At 37.3% G+C, this 17,600-nt stretch overlaps 1 protein-coding gene across 8 annotated transcripts in view; it reads right to left on the bottom strand.

Moving 5' to 3' along the window:
• Lama2 (laminin subunit alpha 2) overlaps positions 1-17,264 on the bottom strand; it is a 647,931-nt gene extending 630,667 nt beyond the window's left edge. For 7 of the 8 annotated variants that reach the window (XM_063264627.1, XM_063264628.1, XM_063264630.1 and 4 more), the window contains exon 1: positions 17,067-17,264. In XM_063264627.1, coding sequence (XP_063120697.1) covers positions 17,067-17,175 — 109 coding nt within the window. In that variant the 5' untranslated portion in view covers positions 17,176-17,264. The remainder of the gene's footprint in view (positions 1-17,066) is intronic. The other variant, NM_001427039.1, reaches the window with a different exon arrangement.
• Between the last annotated feature and the right edge of the window lie 336 nt (positions 17,265-17,600).

Below are 17,600 nucleotides of genomic sequence, written 5' to 3'. Positions count from 1 at the left end.
GACTTTAAGAAATTCTTTTCTGGGTTCCGGAGGGAAAATACTCCGTGATGTTTAAGACGAAACGATGGAAAAAGAAAAACAGATGCCAATCAAGTCTCTCTGTGTGAATTATTATTTCCTCTCTCCAATTTACATCTTAAATTGGTATTATGATCTGCTGCACTGCAATTCCTCTTCCAAATGGCTTCAAATACCTAATAGCTCCGATTAAACCAAGAAATGTTCATTTCTCATCCAGAGCTTACAGGCTGTTTAACTCTCACTGAAATGTCTATAGGAAAAAAAAAAAAGAGTAACCCAAGAAAGAAGATTTAAGGTAGGCCCCGTGTCTAAAGTACGTCATTTATCACGTGAGTAGTCCTGATACTGATCTCCTGTAGCTGCATGTACATGTGCATCCACGGAAATTTATATATTATATAAACTCATCCAGATAGCAAACCTGAGGGAAAATAAAATGGAAATAAATGCTTTTGGGTAGAGCTAAAAACAGACTGAATTATTCATGTAGTTGATACACTTTTTTTTTCTTTTGGGCACCTAACATATGTCACATTAAGTTAGAGATAAACTGTTTTAAAAATGAATAAGTAAACAGCTAAAGGTTTATCGTTATAAATTTGTGAGATTGTTTTCTGTTTATTAAAACACTGAAACCACTGGAAGAAAAAATGATTGACTAAAAACCCTTCTAACTTTCCATAGGAGGCTGCTATGGAGGAGTCATAATATGAATGGACTCGTCTTCTTTTATATTACATAACTGGGCATCATAAGCAGGAAATTCTTTATTTATATGAATTCAAAGTTGATTTAGCTCATGGAATTATGTTTAGAAGAGACTAAACACAGCCCTGTTCAACCTAAGAAATATTCATGCACAATATTCCCTGGGCTCTGGAGATGATGGTTCACCTATAGCTTGCATCCTACCAGTGGCAGAAGACAGAAATAAAGACCTTCTAAATAAACATTAAGCTGTCCAAAAAAATGTATAACAGGAAGATAAGTGTACAAGAAGAGCTAATTTAAACTAATGCTCAGAAAAGTTCTGCGAGGAGATGAAAATATTAACAAGGAGCCATGCTAAAGGAAGTATGCATGAAATGGAATGGAGTAAAAGCTTGGCACATTTAAACAAGAGGAAAATGTCCACACTGCTACTGGAAAACACAATAACAACAACAACAACAACAACAACAGTTTGACATCAGAAAAGACTTTGGGGCTCACTAACAGATAACGGGGTACACCATGGAGCTTCTACTTCATTAGACTGGAATTCTGTGGACACTTCAGGAGGCGGCAGATCTAATATGATTTTCTCTTTTCAGAGCTCTCTCTGGCTGTTCCCTGGGAAATGGATTACAAATTGGGCAAAAGAAAGACTGAAAGAGCAGCTGTTGTGCCTCCTAGGCAAGGGAAGAGTACTTCAACACAGACTGCAGCCAGGACACAAATGTGCGGAACACTAGAAGTAAGCTTCGGTAGTGTAGTGAGTGACAGAAGTAATTGTGATTTAGATAGGAGGCAAAGGAAAGAAAACAGTCTGATGTTATTCAGTAGGTGTGTGGTGATGTTATTTTCCACGCTGAGGAAAGCTAGACTGAAAGGAACACAGAGTACTTAAACTACTAGAGTGCTAGAAAAGTTCATTCCGGGAGGCCAAGTAAACAACCAGGTCGTGACGTGAAGTAGATACCGCCCCTATCAGGTGAAACGGGGTAGTGCAGCTTAGATTTAGACCTGTAAGCAATGAAAACTATAACCAAACAGGCTAGTTCTATCTGTCCTAAGTCAAAGCGCTAAGTGGTAATGTTGATAACAACACACTGAGGAAAGGGCTTTGAATGATGATGCCACCATTCTCTTTTTCATATGAATTTAGCCCCTGATTTCTTGCAATCGTGAGACTAGACCAAGAAAGCTATTAATATCAGCACAATTTTAAAGATGGAGACGATGCTTGAAAGAAGCAGAATAATTCAACCAACATCATTCAGCCAACAAGGTATGATTTTAGAACTCAGTTTCCAGGAAATCTAATTTCAAGATATGCATGTTTAACACTCACACGAGCTGGATTTCTGATATAAAATTATAGTTTTAGAAGTAAAGGATCTATCAATTAGGAACTTCACTATTAGAATTTAGATGATACCCTTTGCTCCGATGTGTTATGAAAAACATGCCTTATTTAGTTATAACACTCCAGGACAAGTAAACCGGAAGAAAATCATCATGATTCTGTTAGCACGAAATGAAATGTTTAAAGAGTGTTCAGAAGTAAAAGATAAGTAATAATATCATAAAAACACATGAAAGAATAAAACTCAGATACTATAAGCAGCTATTCCAAAGAAAGATAAAAGAATCAATTCTAGTAACTACAGTAAAAAGAGTAACAAAGAAACAAGTCAAAAAGATACAATGAGAGATGAAAACAAATAAAAATAAGTAAAACAACAGAAAGTAATTAACAATGAAATGGCAGGATTAAATTCTCACCATTAACAAACTGGAATATAAAAGATTATATTCATCAAACAAGAGATTGAAAAAAAAGAAAAAGAAAAACCCAGCAAACAATATACTGTCTACAAGAAACTCACTCAGTAAATACATAGACATAAAGTAAATATTAAAGATCAAAAAAAGATATTTTGTGCAGGCCAAACCAAAACCAATAAGAAGAAGCTAGACTTATGTCAGATACAATTGATTTTTAAATATCAACTTTGAAAAATAAAGACAAAAGAGGCAACTATGAAATAGGGTGTCTACATACTAATAAAAGGAAGAATTCAATCATAGAAAATAATAATAAACATATATGCACCTAAGAATACAGTATACAAGTAAGAAAACATTGTTAGACTCAAGGAAAAACAAAGTTCACAACAATTGTAAGTACTTTGTGATTACATTGTAATTAGTGGACAGACTTAAACAAAACATCAGTAAATAATAGATAGCATCATTCCAGGGACTAAACCACTACCGAAAGACTATACATGGACTGACCCAGGGCGCCAACTGCATAGGTAGCAGTGAATAGCCTTGTTGGGGCACCAGTGGAATGGGAAACTTTTGGTCCTGTCAAGGTTGGACCCCCAGTGTAGGGGAATATGGGGGGCAGGCAGTAAGGGGGATGTAAGGGGGGGAATACCTGTATGGGGGAGGGGGAGAAGATGGGGACTTATGGACAGGAAACCGGGAAGGGAAACAGCAATTGAAACATAAGTAAAGAAATATATCTAATAAAAACTTTTTAAAAAAATAATAGCATCATTAAATGATGCTACAGAGTTAAAGACGATAACAGATACTTATTTGCCATTTCCACTAACTTTAAGGCAAAACTCTTTTCCCACCTACAGGAGAGACCATAAGCTAGACTACAAAACAAATGTAAATAAACACTTTTAAAAATCATGTCAGCACTCATGGCAGCTGTGACTTTATGTACAAGACTTGCATTAATACAATCCAGTCAACACCCCAGCTTGGGTTTTTGAGGGATTCATGAAATTCCACCATTAACTGAAGAGATTTGGCATGGCTGCTTGGGGGAGGAAGAGGAAGTTATCTTCAGGAATGCTGGCCCTGAGAGGCTGCTCCTGCTCCCGTAGACTGTCCTACACACATGCACACTGAGTGAATTCTGTGTGACATCTTAGCATATGAAGTTGGGAAGGAGGAGTGGTAGAGGCTTTTAGGGAGAAATTGGAAGGAGGGAAGATGTGAGTTTTATTATATGCACACATGATACATATAATTTTTACCTAAAATTTGATAAAAATTAACTAAAAGAAAGGAAACAGCTTGCTATAAATGCTTTATTGCTTACTTTAAAATGTTTTATATATGTTACCTAGGGTTTTTCTATTCTCTTCAATACTGGTTGGTGTTTTTTCTTTTTAAATATATTGTTATTAATTCTTTGAGAACTTCATAAAACTGAGTGATTTCCATTGTATTCATCCTCACTTCCAACATTGACTCCTCCTAGATCTATCCCACTTCCCAACCCCATGCTACTTTGTGTCCTATTGTTTTGCTAATAACCTCCTCAGATAAAATAGATTTTATTTTCCTAAACTTTTCTTACCAAGAGGACTTTAAGACATAATAAAGCCTGGAGCTGTCAGGAAAGGCCAGCAGAAATTAACTCACAACTAATTTAATCTTTTCATCATAGTAGGCACTTTAGAAAAGAGGAAAGAAAAAGGTTGTCTCCAAAGGAATTAATGCCTGAATATAAAATTTGCCAACTTCACATGGTGAGAAGCTTTAGAATTCTGTTGTGTCCTCAACACTTCTCAGATAATGTCACATAAGGAACACAATGTATAAAATCAACCACGCAAAGTTGAGCAGAAAACATCCTGCATAAGGATAAGGAGGAAGATAAAAGGAAATGAAAAAGAGTATTTAATGAACAGGTAAAGAAATTATGGTACACTTACACAATGGAATATTACTCAACTCTTTAAAGAAAGAAAATCATCAACTTTGTAGGCAAGTGGATGGAACTATAAGAAAATTGTCCCAACTGATGTATCCAGCCACAAAAAGATGAATGTTGTATTTGTTTATAAGTAGATGTTAGCTGTTAAGTCCTCCATAAACAAGCTACAACCCCTATAACTACAGATACTATATACAGACAAGCATGAAGGGAAGGGTCTCCCTAAGGAGAAAAACTAGAATAAACAGTTATGGATGAAGGGAGGCTGTTGGAACGGGGGGAATTAAACAGTAAACGGGAGGGGAAAGAGGGATGAAGGAGGAAATACAGCAAGGACTGAAACTAGAGACCATTTGAGGGGGTCATATGGAAAAATAATATAGTAGAAGCTTCTTAGAAATCCATTTACCTATGAAAGAAATCTAAATGAAATCATCAAATAACAGCGGAGACAAAACCCTAGCAAGACATCTCTTGCCACCAAATGAAACCTCCAGTATCTGAAATGGCTTATATCGAATCAAGTTGATGGCCAAAGTGGGTCTCATGAAAACCCCCATAATGATCCAAGTTATGGCTGAGGCTATAGGTTGGTCTCCACAAACCGGTGTTAAGCTCCTATTGCTGGAGACAACTCCTGTCTACCTCACTGAAGACAGATAAGGCAAACTTGTGCCTACCTAGAGCCTTTCCTTACTGACTGCTATTCACGTGGCTAGAAAGTACTCTGTATCATAGCAGAAGAGAAAAGTAAACACCAAGTCAGTTACAAATCCATCCATCTACAATGGTGTCCTGCCTACAAGATATGCGGAAACAATAGTGGCACAGACATTGTGGTAGTAACCCACCAGTACATGAGATGAAACTCATGCTTGACACAGGCTGCCATGAGCTTCATATTACTTAGGCTACAGATCTAGGGAAAACCAACTACTGTTTGCTAAACAAAACAGCATTAAAATGACTCATAACAACATTCTGCTGTACTCATAGGTCAGGGTCTTGCTCAACTATTTTCATAGAAGCTTCTTCCTGCCCAGATGGGAACAAATACAGAGACCTACATTTGGATGCAGTACATCAGGATAGAGCAAACTCATTCCTAAATGGAACGTTTCCATCAAATCTCTCCCCTCAGAGCTCAGGGAGCTCTGGAAGAGGAGGCAGAGACATTGGGACAGACAGTGAAGATGAGACAGCAAAGAAACAAAGCTCTGTAGAGAGAACAGAACATCTACACCTACAAATTCACAGAGACTGTGACAGAATTCACAGGGCCTACATAGGTCTAAGTCAGAGGAGGCCCCAGTACTGAGAGGAGAAGTGAACACAAGCCTTCATCCCTAAACCAAAAGCTATCTTTTGTTGCTAACTACTCACAAGGAAAAATTGGTTTCTCTAATGGACTCTTACTGCATATGCAAACTACATTTGTAATATATATATATATATATATATATTACACTGTCAGTGGCAGGCCCCATGCCCAGGATTATGTACCTAACACACATGCACTTACATACACAGGCGTGCATGCACGCATGCACGCACATACGCACACACACACACACACACACACACACACACACATACACACACACACAAACCAATACCTTTGGTAATTTTTGTTTTGCTTGTTTGATCTCAAACTATATGTGATTTTTGTTTTTTGTTTGTTTGGTTGGTTTTTTTTTTTTTTTTTTTTTTTTTTTTTTTGCTTTTGTGCACTTGTGTTTTTGCTTATACCGTATGGTTTTGGGTTTTGTTTCTATGGGTTTTCTGTGTATGTGAATATATGTGTCTCTGAATCTGTATGTATTTCTTGTGATTTTTCTTTTGCTCTTTTTTTCCTATTTGTTTTATATCATCCTGATTTCTCTGTTCTTATTTCATCTAATTTTATATTGTTATTATTTTTTAAAATCCCTATATTTTAGTGAATGAAAAGGTGTGGATTTGGATGGGTGAGGATGTTAGGGATGATCTGGGAGAAGTTGGGGGTGGAAACCATAATCAGAATATATTGTATAAAAATATATTTTCAATTTAAAGAGATCTGATGAAAATTAGAATAGAAAGATTTTATCTCAACATAATAAAAGGCTGTATGACAAAAGAGGGAAAAGAGAAAAGAATCCGTGCTTGATTATAAAATGCATCACCTATACATAAAATGTGTCTAGAATGAATTAGGAAGCTAATAAAGATGGACTTGCTACATTTAAAGTTTTTCCTCCCATATCAATTTTCCTTTTCTGTTATTAGGATATGGTGCAAGAAAAATATAGAGAAAATAGAGTTTTCTCTTCTATGAATAGCATAGATTTTTAAAATGTGTGAAAAAAGGAAGAAACTATTTCAGTTTAGGAAGGACCAAGTGGAAGAGAAATAGGAGAAGATGATTTGAAGAATGAATATAATTGATGCACAATATATACAGCTATAGAAAGATCATAATTAAAATCATTATTTTATACAATTAAGATTTATATTTAACATATAATATATAATTAATATTTTGAAATCTCTCTCCAGGTTAGTATTGAAACCTTCTTTCATGACCATTATTTCTCTTTGTTAGACATTAATATAAATAAACTACAGTGAGATATTTTCTACAAAACATATTTTCCAAGCAAGCATATACACTTTGTAGGTGAAGAATAATAGCTAACCTTTACAAAACACTGTGCTATAGTTTTCTAAATTCACTACATGCATTACAGCATTCTATTGAAGACTTCATCAATACTTACTTAGCAAGTCTCTAAAACTGAGAGAGACTGAAAACCAAAAATCACCCTTTAACTGAGGGAAATGCAAAGTCGAAAAAGTATTCAAAGTGTCTACATGGTGCTGTCTGTTTCAAATCACTTCTCGCACCGAGTTAGTGCCATAAAGTTAGTTCATTATAGATGCTCGTGTATCCTGTTATTTCACATACTGACCAGGGTAAGCCTGACAGAATTTTTCAACACATCTACAGTGAGTTGGTTTTGGACATATATTTTAGAGTGTTTTGCATTTATAAGCAAAATTAAACTCATATGGGCTAAAAATATTATGGTTGGGCCTCATGCTCAAAAGAAAAAAGTAAAATGAAAAGTCACTGATTCTCTACCAATCACTTCCATGTGCATTTTCTAGCACAATTGTGGTACTAATAGGATAAACTTTATCAATCAAAATTTTGATATTAGTCAAGTAGTGATGATTTCTCTATCGATTTAATTATTGTCATTTTCCAGGTCCATGCTGCTTCTCCCAGAGTTATTCCTAAAACAGGGGAATGGGTGTGAAAATTGAAAATATCAGGAGACACACAGTACTAATTATTACAGCCTGAGGTACAAAGTTCAGACTACAGGAGTAGAAATTCTAATTATATTTGAATTTATACATTTCTTTCCTCAAGTACAGAACCAAATATTTTCACAAATTGTCTTTGGTGGATTTGGTCAGACACAGTGTTGAGAAAAAGTATTTGGTTGAGCCAGAGAATTTCTTGGCGCCATTTCAGCCTTTCACACTACTAAGGAACTATTAGAAGTTGAAATATGCCTCGTGTGTTACCAAACCTGCTGACAGGTAACTGAGACAAGGTCTCCCCACCATGATAAAATTGTTTTATTTTGTGTTTTTATTCATAAGTTAAGCCTTATTTAATCATTGCAAAAGACACCTCAGGCAATTAGCCTGGGAGCTATGACACTTATTAGGACTTGGAGGAAAGACACAAAAATATATACTCTATAGAGATTATGTTTTCTCAACAAATTAAGAAACCCTAATGGGTTAAGAAACCATAAGTTAATAGATAGTATATTAAATATTCTAAATGTAGTAATGAAAGATTCTATCACAGAAGAGTCCAGATAGTGACACTTAAGATATGTATGCATGTCCATGCAGGTCAAGATGTGTATGCATTCCCATGGAACGGAAATATAGGCAATTGACATCTTGTGTTCATTAAGTCACCTCCAAGGGGCAGTCTGAATATCTTTATGAAGTTGGCAGTTCTTCCTTCTGTTCAGTAGAAAGATATAGACTAACCCTTCTCTGGTTTTCAAGTACATACGTTTTAAACTCTTGTTCTTTCATTACTGACTTTTTTTTAAATTCACTTCATAGAGAATACTATTGCTTGAAACCTGCAGAAGTAATTCCAGAAATGTCCATAAAGAACCAGTTAATGCCTTCTTATAGTAGTCCAATCCAAGCCCTAGAGGTTTAGGGATTAAAATGTAATAGATTATTTCATTAATAGTTTTAGTTAGTACATATGTTTATATGTTCACAGGGTTCTATGTGTTATATGTAGTTTACATGAAGATAGCCTCTAATGAATACAGTCTAGTGATTTTGTTTTCTAATTAGAATAACATAATTCACAGGGAATAAATTAAGATATGTTATAAAGCATAAACATCTAAAACTCAAACAGGGATGATTACTTAGAATTTATAAAATCAGAGGAGCAAAACTGAACTTTCAAGTCTCAACTTACACTAGAATTGTTCTTTGTCCTTGACAGACTGGAGGACAAGATCCCATTCCCTCTACAAGATAAGAATAATTATGTTAACTCACTAGATACCCACATTGTGTAAGTAATATGCTAATGTATAAATTCTACTAAATACTATTATACCAAATTAAGCCATCTGGCATCCGAGAGCAGTTAAATGGAGAGCCCTGGGGAGATACACAACTCACAGTCAGCTGAAAGGACATACATGGGGAAACATTGTAGCATCACACAAGGTTCTGTGCCTAAGTGCCAGGCAGCACAGCACCCCAACAGTGTTCATGATTCAGACTCTGCATGACTAGCTTGCTCTTTGAGATAGATTAAGCTTCTTATGGTATTCTAAGGAATGACCCACAAGTAGAATCAACCTCATGATCCATAACTAAATGACATGTCTCTAAGTAAAACTAAAAATATAGCAGAAAAAACTCTCTGCATTAAAGTTTATATTCAAAGGCTGGAGTATGACTCAGCAGGAGCCCTTGTTAACATGTATGAGGCCCTGATGGTCAAAGCCTTGGATTTCATTCAAGATAATGCAAAGAGGTGTGTGGTAGCACCAGTGTGTGAGCCCTGAACCTGGGCTATGGAGGAGCAGCATCAGGAGTTCAAGGTCAATTTTGGTTATAAAGAATTTTTAAGACAAGTTGGGATACATGAAGCCTCACATCAAAAAAGAAAAACAATAGGTAAGAGGATCCAAGGGGAAAAATTAATCTACGTTATGTATCTTTGACCAGCCTTTAGCTTTAATTTGCCACCTAAATTCAGATTGTCTCAGAAGCATTTTAGATAGTAAATATCAGTGTCCTTTAATAGGAAAGATGTAAGTGAAATTTCCCGCTTATGTCTTCTTAAAATTGTAATGCTAAAATCATCTCTTTCAACTAGCAGGCTGCTAAAGAAGAATTGAAAAAAAAAAAAAAAAGGCCACTAGGGAAAAGATAAGCAATTTTCTTCATGTAACTTTTGTCTCCAATGACAGAATTAAACCATGCCTAAATTGCATTACTTTGGCCCAAGGGTCACTGTAAGATTTACAGTGATTCTTAAAGTATTTATAAAAATTGAAACAGAACAGAGAAAAAACTTCTGTTCATAAGACAGGCAGTATTTCAAAGTTCGTTTCATAAAAGAGGTCATCAGACCAATGTATCTTTCTGTCATTTTAACAATGATATCTAAAGTTTGCTTTGATATTGAAATGGATAATAACAAAGGAAACTTGAAAGTACAGATGAATATGTATAGGACTGAAAATACCTTACTTTTGTTTTAAAGTGAATACAAGTGAAAATTACCCTTAGACGCGTCCACTGTATTTCTGAGAACACTGGCAGAATGTTAAGATAGCTGCAGATGTCCCTTGTATAAAAGTATTTACGGAGGCTGGCACTGACACATTTGAATTGTGAGATAGTACTGATGACTAAAGGAAGAGAATGTCAGAACAGGTATCTGTGTTTCATAGCAAGAAGCATTTTGAGGGAGAATGTTCTACAACACGGAATCACTTAATAGCCTCCATGCACAGAACCTGCTGAACAAGGAATAAGTCCACTGTAGCTGTCTTCAGACACACCAGAAGAGGGCATCAGATCTCACTACAAATGGGTGTGAGCCACCGTGTGGTTGCTGGGAATTGAACTCAGGACCTCTGGAAGAGCAGTCAGTGCTCTTTACCACTGAACCATCTCTCCACCCCATGGACAAGGAATAAATGGAAAATAATCTTATTCTTGGACATTGGGTCTAGGCCCAGTGATCCTTGCCTACAGAAGAAATGATGTATGATTTCTTTCGTTTATTAACAATGATCAAAACCTGTACCATTTCTATGTCACTTAGACTATAAAGCTGGATATTTAAATGGCCTATATTGTGTGATCGAGCTTATGTAGTTAGACTATAAAACCAGATACTTACAATGACCTATACTGTGTGATCTAGCTTACTACTTCTCTGAACCTTCAAATATGGCCCAGTCAATGTGCTTCCTGTTCAGGGAGTCCACTTCCACCAGATAACTGCAGTGACACTCTACTCTATCTAGCAGCATTTACTCAAGTTGACCTTCATGAGGTCAACCCTTCCCAATTCATTTACGATACTAAATTCAGTCTCCCTGCTCTTCCGGGACCCCATCTTCATTGTATGCTTGTCACGGTGTTCATCATCAACCGGATTCTGCTTTTATGTATGACTTTGTTATTTCATTATATATTCACCATATTCCTGTTGCCCCATGTCTATCCCAACTAAGTATAAGGTCTACAGGGAGCAGGGTTTGTGTCTCGTGTCTTTTTGATACACAACAATCTTGACAAGAACTTGCCCTAATCAGTTTTTGGTTTTCCTCTAATTTCAATCCTTTTTCTTTTCACTCCCCACACCTGGGCTTCTGACCAAGCTTACTTCCTACCAGATTTAAAAATTCTAAGTGTACTCAAATCCTACTCTTCGATCTCTTTGATTAAGAGGAGAATAATAGCAGGCTTGTTAGCCTTTAAACTGCTAAACTAAGACTTGCAAGCTTGGCAGGTGACTTGGGGTAACAACAACAACAACAACAACAACAATAACAATAATAATAATAATAATAATAATAATAATAATAATAAATTTCTCTCTACTTAGAAATCTTTCTAGCTGGCTCAAACACAAAGTAGAACTCTAGAGACTAGAGAACTACTGTGGCATGAATTAAGCACAATGTGATTTAGCCTTTGTACTCTATAACTTAAGCAGTCAGTTGCCCCACTGAGGTTGCAGTATATGGTCCAGATTAAGGTTATTGCCATTCTTGACCTTACTAGGTACTCTACTTTCATTGTGGACAGATGTGTGGTCCTCTGATCTTATATGAAGAAAGGTATATGCTAATAGGGTTTACTTACTCCTATTATGTCTATTTTGACCCAAAGAAATAGCGTTCTAATTGCAGAGGTGAAGTGCATTGACTGCCAAAGACTATTTGGTATTTACTAGATGTGTGAATGAACTATTAAGTACCAGTGCTCTGCTCTGAAAAGGAAAACTGAAGTGAATGAGTTGGGAAATGTATCAAGCAAACTTTTTAATTTATAGCTATTGTAAGAAACTATCCAGAAAGGGGTTGGGGATTTAGCTTAATGGCAGAGTGCTTGCCTAGCAAGCGAAAGGCCCTGGGTTCGGTTCCCAGCTCCAAAAAAAAAAAAAAAAAAAAAAAAAGAAAAGAAAAAGAAACTATCCAGAAAAATGTAGGAAATGTAGGGGTTGGGGCATTGTATTTTATACATATTTGTGTGCTCACATGTTAGCCAGAGGTCAACATCAGTGTCTTTCTTCAGTAGTTTTCATCTTTCCAAGAAAAGGTGCCCCAGTAAACTTGGAGTACATCTTCATTTCTCCAGTTCCTGAACTGGGTTATAGACATGACCAGCACTCCCGGATTTTACAAGAGTAGTGGTGTTCCGAAACCAGATCCTCATACTGTACATCTAACGCTCCCCTCAGAGAACCATCTCCCCAGACTTCTGTTCTGAAATTCCTTCTACTTAATCCCTCCCATAAAATATGACAGCATGTTTCCCAAAGCAGTCACTCATGGCTAGAATCTTTGGGTTACCTAATTGGGCTTTATAATGGCCGTAGGTAAATGCGGCAGCTGAATTATATTAAGGAAGTGACCAGAAACAGAGCCATAAAAGCATGCCCAATTCTTACCTCTTAATGACCAACATCCTTGAAATAGATGCAATTCAGTACTTTACATGATATTCTTACAGAAATCTTAAACTCCACACAGAAATCTTCATACATTAATATATGAAATTTAAAGCATTTGCATAAACTTTATTAGCCCTACTATATAAATCATAGCTGTTTTTGAATATGTTCATATTCTCAATTTTACGTTATGAATAAGTTTTACAAAACTACTAGGTCAGTCAACAGTAAATACTCTATCAAGTCATAAATATAGCAAAACAAAGGTTTAAAAAAATAGCTGGGTTTATGACCAGAATAAACCCAATGACAATATCTAGGTCATTTATAAACTGTTCTCATACTTTATGACACATGATGTTTCAAAATCTTGCAATTGTTAGTGATTTTGAAATTCCTTAATAAATGTTGAAGTATTTTTGCCAAAAATGAGCAAGGTTTGTCTCAAACATGTTTTTATTTTAAATTCCAGAAGGCATCTAAATACATATTTAAACACACTTAACATCTTGTTGACATTTTTAAGAACCCAGATATTAGAATACAGTGTTCACTCCAAAAACAATAGACTGTAATTCCAGAATGTTGGACCTGAAACAGGACTGGAGATATCACATGCTGTAACTTCCTCTCCGCATAGCATGATACCCTAGGGCACACTTGGCATGTTGAGCACCTTACCACCATGCGGACATGCCAGAAGCAAGGAGCCCCCAGCTGTTGCTGAACTGTTCAGAATGATTGATAAGGAAAACATGGCAGGCAGAAGAGGATTCCAATTTGTTTTAGAGTGAAGCCTGTTAACTTCTCATATTCTTCTGTGGACCCAATTCAGAAAGCCTCTGTCAGCTCTTACCAGGTATCAATCCCTTAAAGTCTGAAGACACTTTTTATAATCCCTTCCCTTTCTCCTTTTCCTTCTCCTCCTCTTCATTCCCCTCCTGTCCTCCTTCTCTTCTTTTTTCTGTCTTTCTTTTCTCCTTGTTCTTCCTCTTCCTCATCCCCTTCTCCTCTTCCTCCTTCCACCTCTCTTTCCTTCTCCTCCTATCCCTCTGCCTTTTTTACCTTCCTTCCATCTCCTTCTCTTCTTCCTCTCCCTCCACCCTCTCCTCTTCTCCTTCTTCTCCTCCTTATCCTTCTTCAATAAAGTCTTCCATTGGACTGTTGCTCCTGTGGATCGTTTCAAATCCTTAACTACTGTTCCCTTGTCTGTGGATCTGTCTGTCCAGGACCCCACTGTGCTAACATTGTATATATGAAAGTTGACTTTTCTGCCACAGTTCCAGACGATATAGTCGCACTGAAACTACTGCAATTCACACTGGTATTTTCATCCGCATTCCTGTTCAGATAACGGGCATAGTACATTTCCAGAAGAGAATGAATCATTTAGCATCTGGATATGAATAATAAATGAATTTCATACAGATTCTATGGAGTGGAGAACTCTGAAATTTCTGGACCTGTTATTCACCACCAACCAAATTTAGACAAACACATCAACTTCAAACAAACTGACTTTCTGGTAACTTAAATGGCATATCAAGACAGGAAAGCAGAGGAAAGCTATCACACTACCAGACTGATCTCACTTATTGTACAATATTCTTGTGAAACTCTTTTTCCTCAATTACAGATCACACAGTATTATATTTTCACTACTAGATATTAAACACAGGAATATCAGACAGCATTTTTATTCTCTGCTGTGCTAAAAGGTAAATTTACTGTGACTCAGTCACTCTATTTTGTTGCTATTAATAGGAGAGTGAAAATTTTCTTATAAATGAAAACTTATTGAATCGATATTTCTGCTACAACTCAATATTCTATAGAAAATATGTAATATTTTCAATAAAAATGAGAGGCAAATAAATAAAATTTGTTAGGTTTCTACTTCTGTTTACAGCAGTGGCTCTCAGCCTTCCTAATACAGTGACCCTTTAATATAGACCCTCATGTTATAGTGACCATCAACCATAAAATTATTTTTGTTGATACTTCAAAATTGTAATTTTGCTACTGTTATGAGTGATAATGTTAATATCTGTTTTCCAATGGTCTTAGGCAACCCCTGTAAAAGGACTGTTTGCCCCCCTAATTGAGTCACAATACATAGGTTAAGAACCATTGTGTTGCAGAGTCTAAATACAGGACAAGTCAGCATCCTTAGTAAGTTGGCACTGGTCTATAAGGGAAGACAGAAATCTTTCACAGTTAGTGCCAGGACATGAAGGTCATTGCAGGTACATACAATCAAAACTAGAGAAGTTGACGTTAGCCAAGAAAACATTTTTTGTTACACCATATTCAGTGACTCTTACTGATATGCAATACCAAAGGGGAAACAACCTTCTAACAGGGAAGGAAAGAGACCATGGCCCCAAGAAAAGGGAACGTGAACATCAACTATACTGAGTGCACTTTTAGTTTCTGACAACAATATTCTCATTAGTTATGTGAACTTCCATGGCTATTACTCAAGGCTTAGGTTTTAAATTAGCCCTGTGGGAATAATAACAATGGAAGAGGAAAGCAGATCATGTGATCCAAGGGTATATGACTTCTGCATAGGTTCATTAAATTATAAGGCACTACACTCATTTAAGCCATCATAAAAGGTATCTTAAATATACCTTTTATTATTAATAAATTTAAATCACTTATCCTAGCCCTACCCTCCCAACACACTGCAAATGACTGTAACAAAGACAGTAACAGAGCCCAGGGAGAGAGGGGAGATGGCTCCTTTACTAAGGGCATTTGTTCAAGCTTAATGACATGAGTTTTATACCAGGAACCCAGATGGAGAAAGCAGTTCTGATTTATCCAAGCTCATCTCTAACCACACACATTTCGTCACATTATGTGTGTACCCCCACTACAAACAAACAAACAAACAAACAAACAGATGTAAAAATAGAGCCTAGGAGGAGAATACACACATGAATACGCAGAAAGAATTCTCCGGAATTCAGTAGGGTACTACACTCCGGGAGTGGAAGCTTTGGCGTTATTCAAAGTGGAGGAGAGTACAAAGACCATCTCTCTCAGTTCCCCAGCAGAATTAAACTACCACCAATTGTGTTAATCACAATTGAAAAAAGGACAAAAGTTAAGTGTAGCATTTTTTCAAACCAACTGCCAAGGACATTGCCCCCAAAGTACAGCCTCAGTAATTCTATTATTTGCACCACACTGACCCCATTTTACCTCTGCAAAAATAGAAGGTTATCTGGAGAAACTGGGCGTCATTTTATTCTAGGAAGTATAATCAAAGATTATGGTGAGGCGCTCATGCTATCTGTTATGTTCTCTTAAACAGTTCTGTGCAAAGTGCTAGACTAGAACAAGAATGTGGTGAGACCTATTAGCATGGCTTGGTTCCAGTTAATGAGAGAGAGAGAGAGAGAGAGAGAGAGAGAGAGAGAGAGAGAGAGAGAGAGAGAGAGAGAGAGAAATATTATATTTCAAAACTCTCCCAGACTCAGCCTCATCCCATTTCCTAAAGTTTTTTCCTCTAGATTTTGCACTTTTGAAGATAAACCCTTTGAAACAAAGCTAACATGTTTCTGAAATACGTTTTATTTTGATTCCGATTTTTCAGCTTTGGGAAACGTTTGCTGGAAGAACGTGTTACAAATCATGTTTCTCAGTGCTGTGCATGCATCTCGTTAAAAACTCTGAAAACTCTTCAGAGACTATCAAGCTTTTAAGAAAGATATGCACATAAGCAATCGGATGCTCTGATAAGAGTAATTTAGCTGCATTGAATACAGTTGTTCCTCGAGGCCCCTGAAGTGTGCTTGTGACCGCTGGAATCCAAAAATACACAGAAATCTGGTCTATATTCTGAGCGAGAGGAGGTTTCACAAATGTGTGAGTGGAGGTGTTAGCCACATACCAAACTACTTTATGTAAATAATTAGAAACACGATCCTTAAAGTTAAAAAAAAAAAAGCACAATTACTTAACTCAAAGTTCTAAGATAAACTCAACTACAGCTCGGGGAGCTCTCCTCTGCAGGAACAGAATCTAAATTGATAAAATGTTTTCTCTCAATTGGAAAAAAAAAAAAAGTCTGTCTTGGGAACTTTAGAAGTTTTCCGTTGACCAGTTTCCAGGATTTAGTGAGCTGAGTTTGGTGAACCTTCAGCTGGAGGTAATTCCCCTGCCCCGCTCTCTCAGGGGTCTTACTCTGAACTTGCAAACGAAGTCCAGTGCCTTGCGCCTGGAAGAGCATGCCCTAAAGTGAAGCAAAAAAAAGTGGACCCCAGCCAGCGACTCTTTTCCCACTAGCTGAAGTCAGTTAGGAGCAGCGATCCCGGGAAAGGGCGCCCTGTACTGTACCTCTCTGTTGATGAGCTGGAGACTGTCGCCGCTGCTGTGGCCGCTGAGTCTGGGAGCCTTCAAGTATCCCCAAGAGCAGGAGCAGGAGGATCCCGCCGGCCGCAGGCATCCTGGCCGGAGCAGATCCACTCCTCTGGAGCCCACGGAGTTGCTGCCTCGGGTCCACCCAGTTGAAGTGAGCAGCTGCAAGGGAAAGAGGAGGAGACAGCCCTCCCCAGCTCTGTCCTGCCACCGCCCAAGGGTGGGGGAGAAAGGGCAGTCCCCACCCCTTCCCAGGCTTGGGCCTTTAAAGGGTCCTTGGTTGGAAGAACATGGGCTCCCTGGTGCTACCCTTGTCAGGGGAATTGGGCCTCTAGCAGGAGTTATTCAAACTTCTTTAGCGTTAAGAAAGTAATTGATACCAAGGCACTCTGGGGTCTGTGAAATCCTACCAGATGGAAAACATTATCGCTGAGAAAGCCACACAGCTAAAAACTTTGGCTCCTCAGAAGGTCCTGGAAAAATTGCATGCAGCTACCCTAGGTCCAGGTGATC

The sequence above is a fragment of the Rattus norvegicus genome, chromosome 1 (assembly GCF_036323735.1).
Source record: "Rattus norvegicus strain BN/NHsdMcwi chromosome 1, GRCr8, whole genome shotgun sequence".
Taxonomy (NCBI): Eukaryota; Metazoa; Chordata; class Mammalia; order Rodentia; family Muridae; genus Rattus; species Rattus norvegicus.
Note: the sequence above shows the minus strand (reverse complement) of the source record. Positions and strands in the feature narration are given on the sequence as shown.